The sequence below is a fragment of the Cibotium barometz genome, chromosome 1 (assembly GCF_041138505.1).
Source record: "Cibotium barometz isolate CiBa-2024 chromosome 1, ASM4113850v1, whole genome shotgun sequence".
NCBI lineage: Eukaryota > Viridiplantae > Streptophyta > Polypodiopsida > Cyatheales > Cibotiaceae > Cibotium > Cibotium barometz.
Window position 1 is genome coordinate 28,144,892 of NC_141046.1, and position 19,373 is coordinate 28,164,264.

Genomic DNA, 19,373 nt, shown 5'->3' on the forward strand with positions numbered 1-19,373 from the left:
ATCTCGTCTAGAGGGCTATGCGGGTCTAAAGTGAACAAGCGACCAGATACTGCATCCCGATAAACCCCAACTGTCTCACGTGTAAACTGATATCTGGAGTACCTAGGTAGATGAGTGGCTGGCCCATCTCTCGGGGATCTACCTACTAGTGTGAAACTCAGGTATGCATGATCGGCTGCTATGCCAATGGGCCTATTGGAAATCGTGAAACGCCGCACATCAGGTATCAATGAAGGAGATCCCATCAAATAGTCCATTGTGCTCGCTCCCCCTTTAGAGTTGTTGTGTGTGAGAGCATCTGATCCTTGCCATCTCGATAAACCATTGTATATGACCAACCCATGTGCACTCCCGAGTGTGAGAAAATGCCTGCTATAATCTGTAATCTCCCCCTCATCGTGTGCTGATCTCTGCAACCCTACATCCTCTGCCGTGATCTCCCGGTACATAGCCTCTTGAGTATCACACAGTCTGTCTGCTCTGTGCCTATACGTGCATTAAAGTCTCCCAATAGTAATATGTCTCCCATGCTGGCAAACCTCATGATATCATCATATAGTGGTATATAGGGCGACTCTCCTAATGGTGCAAACCGCTGGAGGAAAGTAGCATACCGCCACATGTAGCTCGCGGAGCCCCCCTCTGCATATTCGGACCCACATGTACCTCGCATCTGCATCTCTATGTACCACATGTATTTTGTCACGAAGCTCCTCCCTGTAAAGTATTGCCACTCCTCCAAATCCTTTGGTACCTCCCACTGTGCGTGGCTGAGGGCGGAAAACTGATTCCCATCTATAACCCCGGACGTCAGGAAGCCTCTTGTTTGTGTAGTGATGGGTCTTCGTATACATAGCAATATCACTGGGTCTGAAAGTATCCTCAGAGTATCCTGCATCTGTTCTTAGGGCTCCGTTGCATTTCCACACCGTGAATCGCAAGGTCTCATAGGCCGCGCACCGTCAAGCGGGCCTCCTCTCCGTAATGATGACGGCCATCTCTGTATACCGCCCATTTTCCCTCTTTCCTTGCCTCAAGCACACACGGCATGTGTTCCTTCCGGCATGCTATCTGTGCCGGTGTAAGGTCCTCATCCAAATAAATCTTTTCCCCCTTAAGGGCCATCCTTCTGGGTGGAGAGGAAGGCCTTCTTCTTCTCCAAGTCACCAAACCTGATGATCAATATCTTTGCCCTGGTTTCATCTCTGCCTACTTGCCATGCTCCGGTAATGGGTACATCAGTGGCTCCAATTTTTGTTGCAAGAGCTTTTGCATCCTCTGGGGGATTTCCCTTATCTTCCCACCCAACTACCCGTACATGTAAGGCACGTTCCCGTCTCTTGGCTTCCTCTTCCAATGTAGCATTCATCACCTCTACTTTATTGACTGGTGTATCCTTTTGTTTTTTTACTACTTCAATCCATGGGTTGACTTCCTCAATTTGTTTCTTTGTGGCACTGGCAATTTCAGCCCATGAGTGCATTTCCTTCTCACCTGCAGCAGCCAGGGTTAGTTCCGTACGTCGTACGACTGAAATCGCACGTACCTGCTGTACGGTACGGTACCGTACGGATTCGTACAATACCGTACGAGTTTTTTTTTTTTTTTTTTTGGGGGGGGGGGGGATGTGGTGGTGTTGTTGTTGTTGTTGTTGTTGTTGTTGTTGTTGTTGCGTGGAGCAATTTCAGTCTTCTAGAGAGCCATTCATCGCCCTTTGCAGCCTATAGGAAGCTGTTTGTCAGGAGCGTGTGCACTTGCCATTGCCATATTAGGCAAGCGATCATATTGCCTGATGAGGAGGAGGAGGCAATCTTCATGGAGCTCTATAGTGAGCTTCCATTGCCCCCTCATGATGATACCCCACTGCCTAGAGAGCCCTTGTTTGATGATGATGGCAACCTACTTAGCGAGAATGATCCCCAGAGTGTCTCGTCCACCTTCGAAGAGTCCTCTTCAGAGAACTCTCTTGATGGACACTCTAGTAGTGATCATGTTGATGATCATGCAGATGTTGGTGATGATGTAGACTTTTGATATGTTATAGCTCTCTAGGCATTGGGCATCTATCTCCTTCTAGCCCATCGATGATGTATTGTAGTATGTAGTATACTGTATCATGTATGTACGCATGTTGGCGGTCGCCCATGCCATGAGTTTTTGGCCTATCCTTTTGTAGCAATTTTGTACTCTAATGGCATGATGACATCATGTTCGTGGTTCTACTATTTTGTAACTTCTTGTCTACAATTTTTAAGTTTAGGAAGTATTTAAAAAAAAAAAAACGTACTAATATCGTACCGTACCTCAAAAAATTTTAAGGTACCAATTAGTACCGTATTTTATCGTACCGTACCGTATCGTACCCTTCGTACTAACTAACCATGCCTACAGCCACTTTTGCCTTACATGATTCCAAAGTGTTTTGCATTTCTGTGATGTCTTTTTCACAGTCAGCCATACATGTCTTCAAAGTGCCTTCGTACGATGCAACTGTTGTGCCAATCTCTTGGAGCATGTCATCCTTCCATTTCTGAGAGAGAGAGAGAGAGAGAGAGAGCTTGAGAGAGCTTGAGAGCTTGAGCTTGAGCCTTGAATGATGAGAGAGGGAGAGACCTTGAGAGCTCTTATACAAGGGCCAAGACTCAAGCATGGAGGTGAAAGCCTAAAGGGATCCAAGGGCCAAGGCCATGTGGCCCAAGGCACATGTGACATGCCCAACTTCAAGGTCAAAAACGGTGATTTTTCTAGGTCCGTTTCGTAGCTATCTGGTACGGTACACCGTTACGAAATCCGGGTCGTTTCGTTGGACCGAAACGTCCGCTGGCTTGAAGGACGTTTCACATCCGTTTCGCTCTGCTCGTTTCGTCCCATCTCGTGCTTTACGTACCTGTGCTGTGGTACGCATCCCGCATACAACTATGGACCGGAGCCCAGTGAAACGGTGATCGAGGATCCACCAGAAGTGGATGAGCTTAGGAGATCTTGCAACTAGAGCAGATTGTGTATCACAAGGAATGCGAGCTTGCTGCAGGCAAAGTTGTCAGGCGTTACCTTGTGAAGTTTAAGAACTATCTTCCCATTGATGGCTAAATGGGTAGATGAAGAGTTCTTCAGAGATTGCCCGCATGTGCTTCAGACATATTTGGATGCTTTTGAGTTGTGGACAACTGTTTAGAAGCCAGGGGGGATTTTACCATTTGGCCATCCAATTGGTCCACCCGTACTTTCTCATCATGTATGTACATTGGATTGGTGTCCATGGCAGTTGCATATGTTGGGGATTGATGCCACTCATGTGATACTGTGGACTTGGCTTTCCGTTGGGACTTGTGCCTCTGTGTACATGTCCGGCAAAGCCTGGTGGATTGGTGTTCCATTGGGTGTGGTACTTCGTGTACTTGCCTGGAGCATGTCTATTTTGGTATAGTCCATAGTCACAAGGGACGGGGGACGAGGACGGGAACGGGACAGGGGACGGCCATATGTAGGGAACGGGGACGGGGGTAAGAACGACACTTAAAAATTACTTTGTTAGTACCACCCACTCGCCTATACGGGCAAAGCTTGCATGCCCATGGCTGTGCACCACCTCCATGAGGGGATGGGGTGTGATTGACCTCATCCCAAAATGTCCATCCCATCGTCCTTCTACGGGTAGTTGGAACTTGAAGAGCCACTACCACAAGGAGGATGCCCTGGATGATGGATGCCTCCTTGTCACTTGATAGCTTGAGAGAGAGAGAGGGAGTGAGGCTTGAGCCTTGAAAGTTGAGGGAGAACTTGAGAAGTTGAGTGTGAGAGTGGGTGGGTGTGTGTGTGTGTGTGTGTGAAGTTTGAGAGAGTGTGTGTGTGAGGGGGAGAGAGTGTCTTGAGAGGCTACAGCTTGCTTGTGTGAGAGCTTGAAACTTGAGACCTTGGCTCTTGAGGCTTGCCGCTTGAGGGAGAGAGAGAGATTGTGTGTGTGTGTGTGAAGCTAAAGCTTGAAGTGTGACAGAGGGAGTGTGTGTGTGTGTGTGTGTGTGTCTTCTTATAGGGAGGGAGGCAAGAGAGAGGCCAAGGCCCAAAGCCTCAAAGGCTCAAGGCCTATGGGCCAAGGCTAAAGGCCCATGAAAAACCCCTCCCAAACAGCCAAAAACAAAGGTAAAAAATGTGACCATTGCCCAAACAGTAACCTGCGGCGTTCCCATGCAGCCGGCCCCCACAACGGGCCCCTCCTGGATCTGTCCCCGGAACGCTGTCCCTTGTGAGGGACGCCCAGTTGGGGACGTCCGTCCGTCCCCGGAACGCCGTCCCTTGTGAGGGACGCCCAATTGGGGACGTCCGTCCGTCCCCGCCCGTCCTCGTCCCACAGTGTTCCCGGGACGGCGTCCCCCCGTTCCAAGGGTCCGTCCCCTCCGTCCCCTGTGACTATGGTATAGTCTCATGAACGGGGGTTGTCCATACCAATGCTGCATTGCATAGCATTTTTATGTGCTTGCTTGCAATTGAAATTGCATGCTGTTTTCATGCTTGCTTGACCAATGTGTAGTTCCAGGTAAGGGAACGCCCGCTCGTGAACCATGCGTGTGAAACTATCTGCTGACATGGTTATGTGGCATGTGACAGGTGGTAAGTATTGGTCATAAACCTTGCCTTAGGTGTTAACACTAATTTATAAGTGAGTGTGTACACACTTCATTAAGTTTTGGGCGACCAAAACTCGCCTATAAATTATGACCAGCTCGGTGTTCACACACATTGATGTCCCGAGGTAGACAAAGCCCAATGCCCACCGCCTAGACCTTAATCCCTTTGTACAAAGGGAGTAACCAGCCATGTGTCCTCTCTAGCTTGCTCCACAAAGCACATGCCTGCCACCTATACTGGACAACTCACCACCTCACTCCTCCTCCTCTCTCAGAGATAGGCGCCTCCTTCATGAGGGCATTTGGGCTGTATTTTTTGCACTTTCTTCTTCCCAACTCCATATCCAAGCTTGCTAAGGTGTTTCCCAAGCTTTCAAGAGTGTTTCCTTGTGCTAATCACTCTCCTACACACTCCCAATGACTGAAATTCAGCAAAACAGCTCTCTTTATTGCTGTAATTTCTGGTCTTTTTGCTGAAAACCCTAATTTCAGTCCTCCTTTCTCAAGTTGAACCATAGGGGAAGCTTTCCTAGGATTCCCTTCATCCTCTTGAAGACTTTTGTCGCGAAGAAATGCGACAAATCGAAGATCTCATCATTCCAAGGACTTCCATCGCGAAGACTTCCGCTGTCATCGACTCTACTTGCAATTGGTAAGCTTTTATGCTTAAATGTGGAAGCAAGTAGCAGTAGGGAGGAACCGGATTACAAGATCACATACCATGTGTAGTGTTCTCTTGTCCTACGTGCTCTCTTGTAGATTGTTGCTACCATGTGTTGGTGGAACAATAGAGAGAAGATGGTAGGGAACATGGGCACTTGAGAGGGTAGTGTGAGTTGTAAGTCTACATCGACAAACCACTTGTTTGCAATACATTATTCATATGCATTGGTATGGAAATTTGGTCAGAAATGCCCATGACACTATGTACTTGATTTTGCTAAACAATATACTTTATTTGAGGGAGGGGCCGGCCGTTCCGGCTCATTGTGTGTCTCTTGTCAATTCAGCAAATTACTTCTTGTATTGAACATGTGTCCATCAAATCTTAGTGTATTTAAGTGTATTGATTAGCATTGTGTTCAACCAAGTTAGAGAGAGAGAGAGAGAGAGAGAGAGAGAGAGTATATTTGTGTGTTGTGTGTATCAAACGGGTGTATGCATGCATGTATATAGATATACATACATATAATATTTGTGTATCAAACGGGTGTATGCATGTATGTATATAGATATACATACATATAATATTTGTGTGTGTTTGTATGCATGCATGTATGTAAATATATGTATGTATATATATACATGCATGCATGCATGTATATATATGTATGCAAAAGGCTTAGTTTGGTGCTTGAGAAGATACTAATAAAGTGTTTGTTATTCCAGGTTCCTTCATACATGTCACGGTCTGTGGCAGGCTCTTATGATAATGAAGCAGTTGCTATTTTTGCTCTAGTTTTCACGTTCTACCTTTATATCAAGGTTGTTGCAATGGTTGTGCTCTAAGTTAGCCTTCCATTTAGGTTTGAAAAAAATTGAATGGTATACTGCCATAGTACAATGAGTGAGTGAAATAACTGGGTTAAATAAGTTTCTTTCTTTTGAAGGTGGATCTTACATCTATGCTTGGTTCTTTCTACAGACACTCAATACAGGCTCCCTCTTCTATGCCACATTGAATGCCCTTGCCTACTTCTACATGGTGAGACCCTAAGTTGTAGTGCTTTTTTAAGACTTATGGTGCAAGTAGGGGTAGCATGTTGGACTTGTCGAGTTTGATCCAGGTGATGGTTTAGGGCTCATTTGTAGCGGCTCAATAAAGAGTGATACTGTTTACCATACATTCAAGTTCAGGATTCTTGAGAGCATTTTTTTTTCCTGTGTGACTAGGTTTGCTCTTGGGGAGGCTATACGTTCATCATAAATCTTATTCCAATGCATGTCCTGCTATGCATTGTTACAGGAAGATTCTCAGCAAATTTGTACATTGCCTACTCACCCTTGGTAAATACGCTTGCTTCTCTCACTCTGATTTGACTGTGAGATGTCAGTGAAAGGATCAATAACAAGGATTGCTTTCTAAGCAATGCTACCTGGCTTTGTGGCATTTATAGGTAATTTTAGGGACTTTGCTGGCAGCTCTTGTACCTGTTGTTGGCTTCAATGCTGTCATGACTTCAGAACATTTTGCTTCATTTCTGGTTGGAGCTTTAAACGTTTTCTTTTTATTCTATGGAGTTCCATCTTTTATTTTCCTATGGAGCAGTTGATGTTGAATGCTCCCAATTGTGCTTTATGAATCTTGTGTTGACACATCAGGCACTTTGGGGTTGCCATACATAAGAGGTGTGCTTGCTAACGAGTGTTGTTGAAAGCAAGGTCTGCAATTGATGTGAACATCTCAAAAGAGACTGGCACTTTCTTTGTGGTATTGATTTAAAAGCAACATGAAATTGTAGAGAAAGGTTGTCAAAGAGAATCAAGTTTCAATGCTGAATCTGGGGTGCCTTACCTCCCAGATTTGATTCATGGCACTAGACAGGATTCATCCTGGATAGGAGCATCTTGGATAACATCTTCACTTTTTGGGAGGCGACCCCCGACATGAGAATATGGCAGTGCTGCTGCTGGATTTTGAGAAAGCCTATGACAGAGTGGATTGGGCTTTTCTTGAGGGCACCATGTCATCGATGGGATTCCCGAGAGGATGGATCCGGGGAGTTTCTGCACTTTATTCCTCCACGATTCAGTTTGTCAGGTGTGCCACGGGGGACAGATATCCGATCACCAGAAGCAGTTCGTCAAGGGTGTCCTCTCGCTCCCTTCCTCTTGCTCTTTGTTGCAAAGGCGAGGAGCACTTTTTTGTCTGCTGAAGGGACAATGTTACAGGGTTTGCATCTCCCCATCAGATCCTAGGTGGTGCTTCTAAATTCAAAGTTTGGGGATGGTGCAACCGCCTACCTCTTAGGAGAGGAGGGGAATCTTCAGAGGTTTGTGCAAGCAATCGAGGACTTTTGTTTGGTCTCTTGTGCACAGATAAACTGGCACAAGTCATGTGGTTTTTGGGTTGGATCCTCACTCACCCCGGCTTGGGGTTGAGTTGAGTCTTTTTAGTGGATACCCACCCCGGTAAGATATTTGGGATGTCACGTGGCGATCGATATCTCGCGAGAAGAGCAGCAACATGCCCCTCTTCTTCTGCGCATTCAGAAGAATCTCCTGTTACTGGTGTACCACTCGGCTCTCCCTCAGTGGCTGCGCGGTGGTGGCCAACGAGGTGCTCATGGCCACCATGTGGTACATTGCTTCTTGCTGGGCGTGTGGTGTTTCTTAGGCATGCGCCGGACAGGTGCAGAGGTTGATTTCCTTTTGGGCAGGGATAGACAGTTGGCCTGCTAGGGCCAAGGTGGCGTGGACGGTTATTATCCAGCCTCGACATTGATGAGGATTGGGCATCATTGATCCAACTAATCAAAGCAGAGCCCTTTTGGGTGTCACGTGCATCCCGCACTTGGATGTCACATGGACATATCTGTACAAGCAGGTGCAAGACCTGGAGTGGAAATTGGTCCCTTGTGTGCCCCAGTCCGGGACAGCCAGGGTTAGTGTCCAAGGTTAGGTGTACAAGTCCCGTACATGGTCTTGGTCAGGTGTGCAAGTCCTGCACATGAAGGCAGTGCCAGTCCATACTATGAGTCACCCTCTGGAATGATGATAGGTGTTCCATGTGTTCGGCTTGTCCAGATACTAGGCATCTGAGTAGAGCATGTAGCTGCATGTAGAAGAAGGGGCAGCCCTTTGGGCTACCCCAGAAAAGGGTTGGAGACCCTTGCCTAAGAAAGGGGTAGGCCTTGTAGGCCACCCTAAGGGTCAAGGAGACCCATGGCCAAGCCCTACAGCCAATCCATGGCTGGGCATGCTGTCGGCCAGGCCTAGAAGGGCTAGGGGCCAAGTCGGCCAGCCCACAAGGCCTTGGCCAGCCTGTCAGCTCGCCCTATGGCGTGGGCAGGCAGACTGGAAGGCGGCCAGCCTGGACATCAAAAGCAAGGCTGCTAGTCAATAAGAAAAGGCGCCTAAATTAATAGAAACAAAACAGGTCGTGGAGGGTTTTCCTACAGGCCGACAGCCTTTATCACCCATTGACCAGCATCTAAAAGAGACTATGCAAGCATGGGCTGATTAGTATTCTAGATATCTCATAATTCACAAAGTGCTGAAGGTATTCAAGGGCCAGGATAGCCAAGGGAATTCTCAAGCAAAGGTTAAGATTGAAGGTCAAGAATCAGATCATCTACAGGCTGAAAGTCTACAGCCAAGAGAAGATCTACAGAACTGATTCTTTTTCTCATCTTTCAATAAAGCAAATACACGATCCTTGGTGGGGGCCGTGCGGAGGGTATTTGGGACCCAATTGGGTGTACTGTGCCTTATTGTCTCTTCTCTCTCTCTCTCTCTCGTTTGTACACCACCATTGAGTCCCCTGTGGTCGTGCTGTCATACTTGTACATTTTATTCTTACTCCACATTTTCCTCTTGATGACTGGAGGAATATCATTGTACTACTTGTTTGTCTCATAGGCCAATTTTGGCCTTTTGTAGACGTTAATATATCTTTCTCTCTCTCTCTCTCTCTCTCTCTCTCTCTCTCTCTCTCTCTCTCTCTCTCTCTCGCTCGTTGGCGCTCGTTGGCGCCATATCGCCCTACGTGGATTCATCTGCGGCGCCTCAGCCTTCAAAAAGTTGCGGACAGAGGTTTCGCTTCAGCCTGTCGCTTCAGCGGCCAGCCTTTAGCGAATCAATGGCGGCGTAGCCTGTTTGAGTTTTGACACTGGTGACCGGACATCCGGACACAGGTGGGAGAGAAACAAGGGGAGCGTTGCTGAACAGAGACAGCCGCCTAGTTTAATCTCTCTCTCTCTTTTGGCGACTGGTGAGCTGCACACGGATGTAGGAGGGGAGGCGCAGGACTGCACTTTCTCTCTCTCTTGTGGAAGGCTGCGCAGGACTGCAGGGTGGCCAGGCTACAGGCAGTGCACAGAGATTAACAAGAGAAGGTACAGTAAGGAGCATCTGCGTCAGGTGCAAACAGGAAGGTGCATCTGCGTGCAAACAGTAAGGTGCAGGAGGTACAGTAAGGTACATCTGCGTCAGGTGCAAACAGTGAGGTGCAGGAGGTATAGTAAGGTGCATCTGCGTGCAAACAGTAAGGTGCAGGAGGTACAGTAAGGTGCATCTACGTCCCTTTTCCCACCCACCCTTGCTCAGGCCCCCAAAGCAGCAACTAGTAGAGGAAAACATGTCTCAACCCCTAGAGGGGGAACAGGATGGTGAGACAACCTTTCACACCCCACGAAGGCACCAAATGCCTACCGCAGAAGACTGAGGGAAGGAATCATGTCCCCTGGCTCACGAAGGATTACGAAGATGGCCCGACGAGATGAGGCCCTTTATGAGGAGCTACAGCTTCACATAAGGACAGAGATGAACACCATGCGACAGGAGCTTGAAAAGGAATGGACCGAGCAGATGCATGCCCAAAGGAAAGTGATATACGAAACGCTGAAGGAAGAGATATATGTCCAATTGAAGGGAGAAATGCAAGCCCAAGAACGGGTTGAAATGGAATTAGCCCAAGCCTTGATGCACACGGAAATGGAAAAAGAGATGCAAAAATGGAAGGATGACATGCTCCGAGAGATTGGCACAATAGTTGCGTCGTACGAAGGCACTTTGAAGACATGTATGGCTGACCGTGAAAAAGACATCACAAAAATGCAAAACACTTTGGAATCATGTAAGGCAAAAGTGGCTGCAGGTGAGAAGGAAATGCATTCATGGGCTGAAATTGCCAGTGCCACAAAGAAACAAATTGAGGAAGTCAACCCATGGATTGAAGTAGTAAAAAAACAGAAGGATACACCAGTCAATAAAGCAGAGGTGATGAATGCTACATTGGAAGAGGAAGCCAAGAGACGGGCACGTGCCTTACATGTACGTGTAGTTGGGTGGGAAGATAAGGGAAATCCCCAAGAGGATGCAAAAGCTCTTGCAACAAAAATTGGAGCCATTGATGTACCCATTACCGGAGCATGGCGAGTAGGCAGAGATGAAACCATGGCGAAGATATTGATCATCAGGTTTGGTGACTTGGAGAAGAAGAAGGCCTTCCTCTCCAAAAGGATGGCCCTTAAGGGGGAAAAGATTTATTTGGATGAGGACCTTACACCGGCACAAATAGCACACCGGAAGGAACACATGCCGCGTGTGCTTGAGGCAAGGAAAGAGGGGAAATGGGCGGTATATAGAGATGGTCGAGTCATCATTACGGAGAGGAGGCCCGCTTGACGGTGCGCGGCCTATGAGACCTTGCGATTCACGGTGTGGAATTGCAACGGAGCCCTTAGAACAGATGCAGGATACTTTGAGGATACTTTCAGACACAGTGATATTGCTATGTATACGGAGACCCATCAGTGCACAAACAAGAGGCTTCCTGACGTCTGGGGTTATAGATGGGAATCAGTTTTCCGCCCTTAGCCATGCACAGTGGGAGGTACCAGAGGATCTGAAGGAGTGGCAATACTTTACAGGGAGGAGCTTCGTGACAAAATACATGTGGTACATAGAGATGCAGATGCGAGGTACATGTGGGTCCGAATATGCAGAGAGGGGCTCCGCGAGCTATATGTGGCGGTATGCTACTTTCCCCCAGCCCACTCCAGGTTTGCACCATCAGGAGAGTCACCCTATATACCACTATATGATGATATCATGAGGTTTGCCAGCATGGGAGACATACTACTATTGGGAGACTTTAATGCACGTACAGGCACAGAGCAGACAGAGTTGTATGATACTCACAATGGACTACTTGATGGGATCTCCGTCATTGATACCTGATGTGCGGGGTTTCATGATTTCCAGTAGGCCCATTGGCATAGCAGCCGATCATGCATACCTGAGTTTCACACTAGTAGGTAGATCCCCGAGAGATGGGCCAACCACTCATCTACCTAGGTACCCGAGATATCAGTTTACACGTGAGACAGTTGGGGTTTATCGGGATGCAGTATTTGATGGCTTGTTCGCTTTAGACCCGCATAGCTCTCTGGACGAGATCACGAGAGGATTGGCAGGTATTCTACATGCATCCGCCTTATATGCTTTTCCCTGCACTATGATCCCTTCCACCCACCCGCGCAGCACTGCCCCACAGAACAGTTGGTATGATGATGAGTGTCGTGAGACACGAGCACAGCTACATCGTGAGATTGCCATTGGGTCTCACACGCATAGACAGGCCAGGATGATCTTTTGGCGCCTTGTGCGGAAGAAGAAACGAGCCTATCTGGCTAAGCTAGACGAGGAGATCTACCAACTCTTCGTGGGGGAGGACAGCAAGAGGGCATGGAAGATGTTTCAGGAGAGACAGCCTGGTACTCCGATTACTGCACCTGAGGCATGGCATACTTATGCTAGAGAGCTATATGATGCACCAGGACAGCCCCCCACCCCCCCTCCACTGGGAGCTAGACCGGCTAATAGCAGCACCTTTTTTACTATGCGGATGGTGCTAGATGCGATAGACAAGTTACAGAATGGAAAGGCATAGGATCATGATGGGCTAGTTGGAGAGCACTTCTCATATGCACGAGACACTTTGGCTCCGCTCATCGCTACATGTGTTTAATCGTGCCATTTGTGAGGGTTTCCCGACAAGCTGGACAGAGCATATCATTGTATCACTCTTTAAGAGTGGGGATATATGGCTCTATATTGGAGTTAGAGCTGAGCCGATGGGCAGAGAGGCATGGTCATCGAGCACATGGACAGGCTGGCTTCAGGAGAGGATTTACTACCTTGGATTACATACTGACACTTCGGGCACTTATTGAAGAGGGCAGGGCACAGAAGAGAAGGATATATTGCTGCTTTGTGGACTTCCGCAAAGCCTTCGATACCGTACCACGTGCCAAGCTTATGCATAGATTGCATGACATTGAGGTACCCGAGGATATGCAGTGGGGGATATATGCTTTGTATGAGTCTGATAGGGTGACCAGCACGATAGGGGTGAAGCAAGGATGCTCGCTATCGCCCACCCTCTTTGGATTGTACATTGATGCAGTCTCTGATTATGTAGACAGATTGGGAGGCCCAGGGGCATGCCTGGCAGGGGTGTTGATACCCATCTTGTTATATGCTGATGATATTGTTCTAATCTCAGACTCTCCAGAGGGACTACAGAGACACCTGGATGCATTATAGGCTTTCTGTGCAGATAGAGATCTGACAGTGAACCTTGGGAAAACCAAGGTTATGGTATTTAACACCACACAGGCATGGGTGACGAGATCAGAGCCTTAGTTCACTTTCTGAGGGGAGCCGGTAGAGTACGTCAGGTCATATGTCTACTTGGGAGTTACTTTCACAGGACCGCGTTTCTCCCTGAAGGGGGTAGCAGCAGCTAGATTAGCTCGAGGGCATGCAGCCTTGGGGGCACTTGAGAGGCAGTGTGCACACATACAGTTTCAGGAGCCACGCACCAAATTGTGGCTATTTGATACGCTTGTCACACCGACTCTCCTGTACGGAGCTCCAATTTGGGTTCCCAGTATACATCACAGATCTCAGAGAGGGACAGATGAGGGATGGAGGCAAATGGAGAGGCCACTGATTATGATGATTGCTCGTATGATTTGGAGCAAATCATCAGTACCACATGAGATTGTTCGGGCTGAGCTGGGTACCCCACCAGTAGTAATCGAGGCCCTATTCCAGGCAGTTACCTTTTTATAGCGGCTATGGGAGCTTCCTCAGCAGAGGTACTCCTGTTTGGCATTGACCTCATCCATACAGTTGGCAGAGGATGGAGATACTCATTGTTGGTACGCTCAGATAAGATCATGGTTTGACCTACATGGTTTGCGGATAGAGGCACTACCACCCTTTCAGTACAGTCTGGATTGTCCATTTTTGGATCTCACCCGCTCAGAGCAAAACCGCGTGATCAGGATGGATATCATGAGAGTGTACACAGAGAGGACATGGACTAGCCCCCTTGAGCCCTTGGGCACGAAAATGACTCATTACAAGAGCCATTTTCTACACCTCTCACCGGATGATTTTATCACCCGCCCGGCATACATGGATGTACACCTATCACATGGGATACGTTGTGCCATTGGACAGATCCGGACCTCATCACACCAGTTGCGGATTGAGACAGGGCGATATGTGCATCAGATCGTGGATGACCGCATTTGTCAGCTATGCTACCAGGAGGTAGAGACAGAGGAACACTACATTTGCCGATGTACAGTCTATTATGAGATCCGAGGGAGATATCACTGCCTCTTCCGAGAGGGTTTTGGGCCGTTACGCAGGGTCATGGAGTTTGAGGATCAGAGATGCCTGGGATTATTTCTACTTGAGCTCAGGAGACACGGAGAGACCCTCTTGGCAGACAGGAGGCCGAGCCATGATGTAGCTAGACAGAGGACCCTGGCAGATTTCTTTGGCACCAGCACCAGCAAGTTAGCAACCCAGCCCACACACCTCCTGACACCTCCTCCATTGGGCCATCAGGGCACCAACCACGCTCCGAGGGAGTCACCACTGATAAAGCAGTTATCTTATGTCGTGCTCGTCGGCCACGCCCACCAGGATCCCGACCACGGCATCCTCACCATCGCGAGATGAGAGCCATTATTGCTCGGCATCGGAGGCGCCTACCTCGCTTCTACGACCTCTCCATTCTAGACAGCCCCATGGCGGAGATACTTGATCTAAGGAGAGGGCAACAATTCAACTGATAATCATACATGGATCTACCTGATATACATTTTCCAGTATTTTTCAGTATTTTCTACTCAGTATCATCTCGGAGTCTTGCAGTTTTGTTCTTATAATTGTAGGACAATCAGTTTATTGTACTTTCTAGTCTTGTTCTCTTTGATGAGACACCAACTTCAGATGTACTCTCACTTTTGGTCTCATAGGCCACTATGGCCTCTTAGAGACATTAATATGTCATTTCATTTCATTTCATTTCTTCCGCTCTCTCTTGCACTCTTACTTCCACTACATGTGCAAATTGTCACGAACCAAGGTGTTGAATATTCGTTATCCGAAGTATAATTTTGTCAGTAAGCTTCCACATGGTACAGTGTTATCGGAGCTTTGCCTTTCGGTAAAGAGACTCAGCCAAGGAAAAAGAAGATTTTTTTTTTCCGCTTGTGTCATTCCAGCATGACTCTTGTCCCTCGAAGGATGGTTGGTTTATTTCCTCTAGAAGCGACCCGGAATGTCTCCGACACAGAAAATCTTGACCACTCCCACTATGGCGAATTTCGGCGATGAAAGAGAGCACCAGATCCCAACAGAAACTATTTCCTCGATAGTGACTGCTTCCAGAAGCCAGGTCATCAGTGATGATACTAACGCCATGTTCCACACGTCCTTGTGACAAGGGAAACAGATGGAGAAATGTACGGCTTCTATACAAGCCTTGCAGAAATGGATACCTGTTCAAGAAGCCTTGACACCCATCCCCCCTGCTAGTCATCACGGAGCACCCTTCCTAGATCCATACCTTGGCTTTCTCCCTTGAGGAGTTAACATAGCATTCTCGTACATTATACATGAAATCCAGGTATGGGAGGTAGAGCTTCGAACACAGGCAACAGCTTGCGCTGCTGCACTCGACGACCAAAGACGACACGTGGAGCACGAGCATGACACAAGGTCAATACCCGCGACCTTCTCGACTCATCTTCACGATAAGGTGAACTTCAATAAGTATAGCGATAAACTCGATTCCACAACTCTTTACTCTTGGATTCATCAGTTTGAAGCCTACTTTGTTGCTAGTAGGAAGTCAGACATCAATCAATGGCCAAAAAGTAGGCAAGTTTTCTTTTTGGAGTTTCCTGTTGCCAGGCAGCGCAGAGAAGCAGGCCGATTTGAGAGGATGGCAGGATTGCTGAAATCTGTTTTAAGGAGTTTGGAGTTAATTTTGGGTGTTATCTGGCTGTATTTGCCATAGTTTACAAGCATACAGTGTTCATATTTTGAAACCTCAGAGGGGAAGGACTTGCTCGGTAGCCTACAGGCCAGAAGATTGCATGCGTGGCTGCCTGCTTGGTTGTTGTCAATGTTCAATTAGCAGGGGCGTGGACAGAAGTATGCACGTCAGGGGAGCAAGATGCTAGGCATGAGATCAGAGACCGTGGGGAGTTAAGAGTGGGCTGCTGTGGCTGTGGGATAGTTGGAAACAAGGAGCCTTGGAGGTCTGTTGCCGCGTCTTGCTGAGAACTGGTTGAAGCACTTCTTCACATCATCAAGGCTAGCCATGTTGTACGTTGTGTGGTGGCTATAGACAGAGCTATGCTCTCAGCCATGTTGTACGTTGTGTGGTGGCTGAGGTATTAGATACAGAGATCTTTTGGTATGAAGCATGGGAGTCTCCTGCAACAACTGGGAGTAGATTGTGTTTGATGGAAAAGGAGGGTTTGGCGTTGAGGTCTCTCCTTATGATGGTAAGCTCATGTGGGTGTGTTGACGGGCTGTTTGGCCAATATAGTGGGCCTGCTGTGGTCAAGTTTTGTCCGACTGTGGAATGCAAGGGTTGGCTGCCATAGGGCCTTTGTTAGGATTGTATTGCTGCCTTTGTGGGTTGTGGACATTGCTGCATTCTATGGCCATGATGATGATTATGATGATGATGGCAATATATGTTTGTGTTCTTGGTTGATCAATCAAACACTAGCGCTTGAATTCTTGTGTGAGAGCATACTGGACGGGTTTTTTCTGTGAGATTTTATGTAAAGAGTCAAAGCTGGGACTGAGCTTTTGTATACATGCTTGTAATAGTTACTATCCTGAAAATACAGTTTTGTAAATTTGAAGAAGAGCTTTGAGGATAGCCCACCCCAGATATGTATCTTGTCCTGGAGTTTGGTCCAGACATCGAAGAACTGTACTTTGAAGATGGTTCTATGTTTGAGGTCGTTTATTCTGAGAGTGATGCAGGGTACTGGTCAGTCATAGTTCATATCGCTGAAGGGGAGTGGGCTGATTATGAATGGGTGTTAGATGAAGATGGTTCTGAGGATGTAATGGATGTTCAACTCTGTAAAGACGAAGACTTGTATTGAAATAAAGTTTTGTTTAGCTAGTTGCTACATTGAAGGGGAAACCATCTCATAGTGGACTCACTGGGCCTAAGTCAATTCCAACTATGAAGTCAAACATAGAGAAGGGGGTGTTAGCTAGTTGCTACATTGAAAGGGAGTCCATCTCATGGTAGACTCATTGGGCCCAAGTCAATTCCAACTATGGAGTTGCTGACTATAGGTGGGACCAATTTGTCATTGACCTCAAGAAGCGGTTTCTATCGCCTCATTATCTTGAGCGGCTTGAGGACGAGTTTCGGGGTTTGCGCTAGAACGCGCTACCTGTCCTACAATTTGCAAACAAAGTTGGCTTTACCGTTGGAAAAGTTGGACGCAGACAAAAGAGGACAATTCCTCTACGGTTTGGACACGCAGATCCAGTGGGATGTGCGCATATTCGAACCACAAACTTTTGATTGGGCACTTTCGCTTGCGCAAAGTGCCAAGATTAAGTATGACAACGGGAAACTGAAGACCTCCCAGTCCGGAGTAGCCAAGGCAACCACTTCCTCTGGCAAGGGTCAGAACCAGACCCAGTCAGGGTCTAACCCCGTAGCCGTTGGCTCCAAGAACTTGAACAACGGAGCTCGCCTTGCTCTAGACTAGAAGGTTTTGTTTGGCAAGACAGGTGGTAAGCTCAATGACGAAGAGCGTGCAGAGTACAAGGAGGAGGGGCAATGCTTCTTCTATCATACAAAAGGACACACTATTAGGGATTGCCCTAAGAAGATCCCTGCTCAGACCACCACCCTGGCCTTGACAGTTTTTGTGGTGAGACAGCCTTCCACACCGGCCTCCCAGGTTGTTGCTGATCCCCCCGCTCCCATATCTTTGGTTGGTGCCATTGTCAGCCGAGAGCTCGAAGACAGGTAGAAGGGCAACCATGACCCGGAGTATGAGCGTAAATGAATTGCTCAAGACCTTTGGCTACATAGGTGCCCAGAGAGTCGTCATCTTGTTTGACAACGACAGTACAGAGGATGTGGTCACGGAACAGGCTACCTGGAGAGCCTAGTTTTCGTTGACCTCGATAGACGAGAAAGTAGAGGGATTTAGCACGGGCATGACAACGAGCATCAAGTTTGAAGCTTGCTGAGCTAAATTGGTCATACAAGGCACAAAATTTATGTGGGATTTCATGGTTTCCCCTCTTGTAGGAGCAGACATAATCTTAGGGATCCAATGGTTTCACGAGTTTATCCCAAACATCGATTGGGACCAACACACGTTCCAAATTACCCAAAATGCGTGAAAGGTCCTAGTAATCATTAAGTGTGAACCCAAGCTATATAACTTTCTAGTCATTAGCCATCTGTAGGCTAAAAGAGAGATTCGAAAAGGCGCACAGTGTGCGGTGATATACGTTCGGGCCACCCAGACTGTGACTAGTGCTTCGAAGAAGTATAAGGCTCTACATGACCGGTTCCAGAAGATCTTTCTTCAAGACAATTTACCTCCTAGACTACTCCCATCTAGACCGGAGGACCATAAAATTGAGCTCCTCCCAAGTTCCAAACTCCCCCATTTAGTTTTCATACCGCTTGAGTATGGCCATGGAGACGATGTTGGATCGTCAACTCCAAGAATTGTCTGGTTTCATACGTTCTAGTGTGTCTCCATTCGCAGTCCCTATCCTCTTTGTGAAAAAGAAGGATGGATTTTCTAGACTTTGCGTAGATTATCATGCGCTCAATAAGCTGACGATAAAGAGCAAGTTTCCTATGCCTTGGATTGATTATATCTTAGAGAGGCTGAATGGAGCATGGGTATTTTCAAAAATTGACCTCAAAAGTGGCAACCATCAGGTGAGAATTGTGGATGGGGACATCCCCAAAGCCGCATTTCGAACTGAGCGGGCCCACTACGAGTTCGTGGTCATGCCTTTTGGATCAACCAATGTCCCAGGTTTGTTTAACCGCATGATGATGCGTGTTTTCAAGGACTTGATAGGACAATATCTTCATCTTTTTGGACGACATATTGATTTTCTCAGCTACCGGAAGAACAGCACGACATTGACGTTGAAAAAGTGATGAAGTTGTTGAAAAGCAACGAGCTTTATGTCAATGAGAGGAAATTAGAGTTTTATTTATATGAGGTTCAGTACCGTGGATATATAATCAGTGCCGAAGGCATCCAATTAGACCCAACAAAAGTGGAAGAGATCCTAAACTGGGAGATTCTGGAAATAGCGTATGATGTTAGGTCGTTTGTGGGTATTTACCAAACATATTCCACCCACATCGACAAGTTTTCCGAGGTCTTAGTAGCTCTGACTGATTTGCTTAAAGGTGTCAAGACTCGGAGGCAAAAGATCAAGATGATCCCTCCAAGTTTGTAGGCTTTCAAGGACCTCAAGGTTGCATTATTTGAGGCTCCTTGTTTAACATTAGCCTCATGTGATGACCCATTTCAGGTGATAACTGATGCGAGTAAGATTGCTATCGAAGCGGTCTTGCAACAGAATGGACATTCAGTAGTTTACATGTCCCATACGCTAATCCTTGTAGAGAAGAACTACTCGGTTTATGATCGGGAACTCCTCACAGTGATACAGGTCTTGAAGCAT

The 19,373-nt window shown here is 47.3% G+C and overlaps 1 protein-coding gene across 2 annotated transcripts in view; it reads left to right on the plus strand.

Moving 5' to 3' along the window:
• The window catches only part of LOC147641827 (dolichyl-diphosphooligosaccharide--protein glycosyltransferase subunit STT3A-like), a 96,585-nt gene that overhangs the window by 34,988 nt on the left and 42,224 nt on the right, over positions 1-19,373 (plus strand). For both annotated transcript variants that reach the window (XR_015266178.1, XM_086800074.1), the window contains exons 7-10: positions 6,015-6,110; positions 6,271-6,330; positions 6,519-6,632; positions 6,743-6,829. Coding sequence is in view for 1 of the 2 variants with exons in the window: in XM_086800074.1 (XP_086656200.1) it covers positions 6,015-6,110; positions 6,271-6,330; positions 6,519-6,632; positions 6,743-6,829 (357 nt within the window). In the remaining variant the exon portion in view is untranslated. The remainder of the gene's footprint in view (positions 1-6,014; positions 6,111-6,270; positions 6,331-6,518; positions 6,633-6,742; positions 6,830-19,373) is intronic.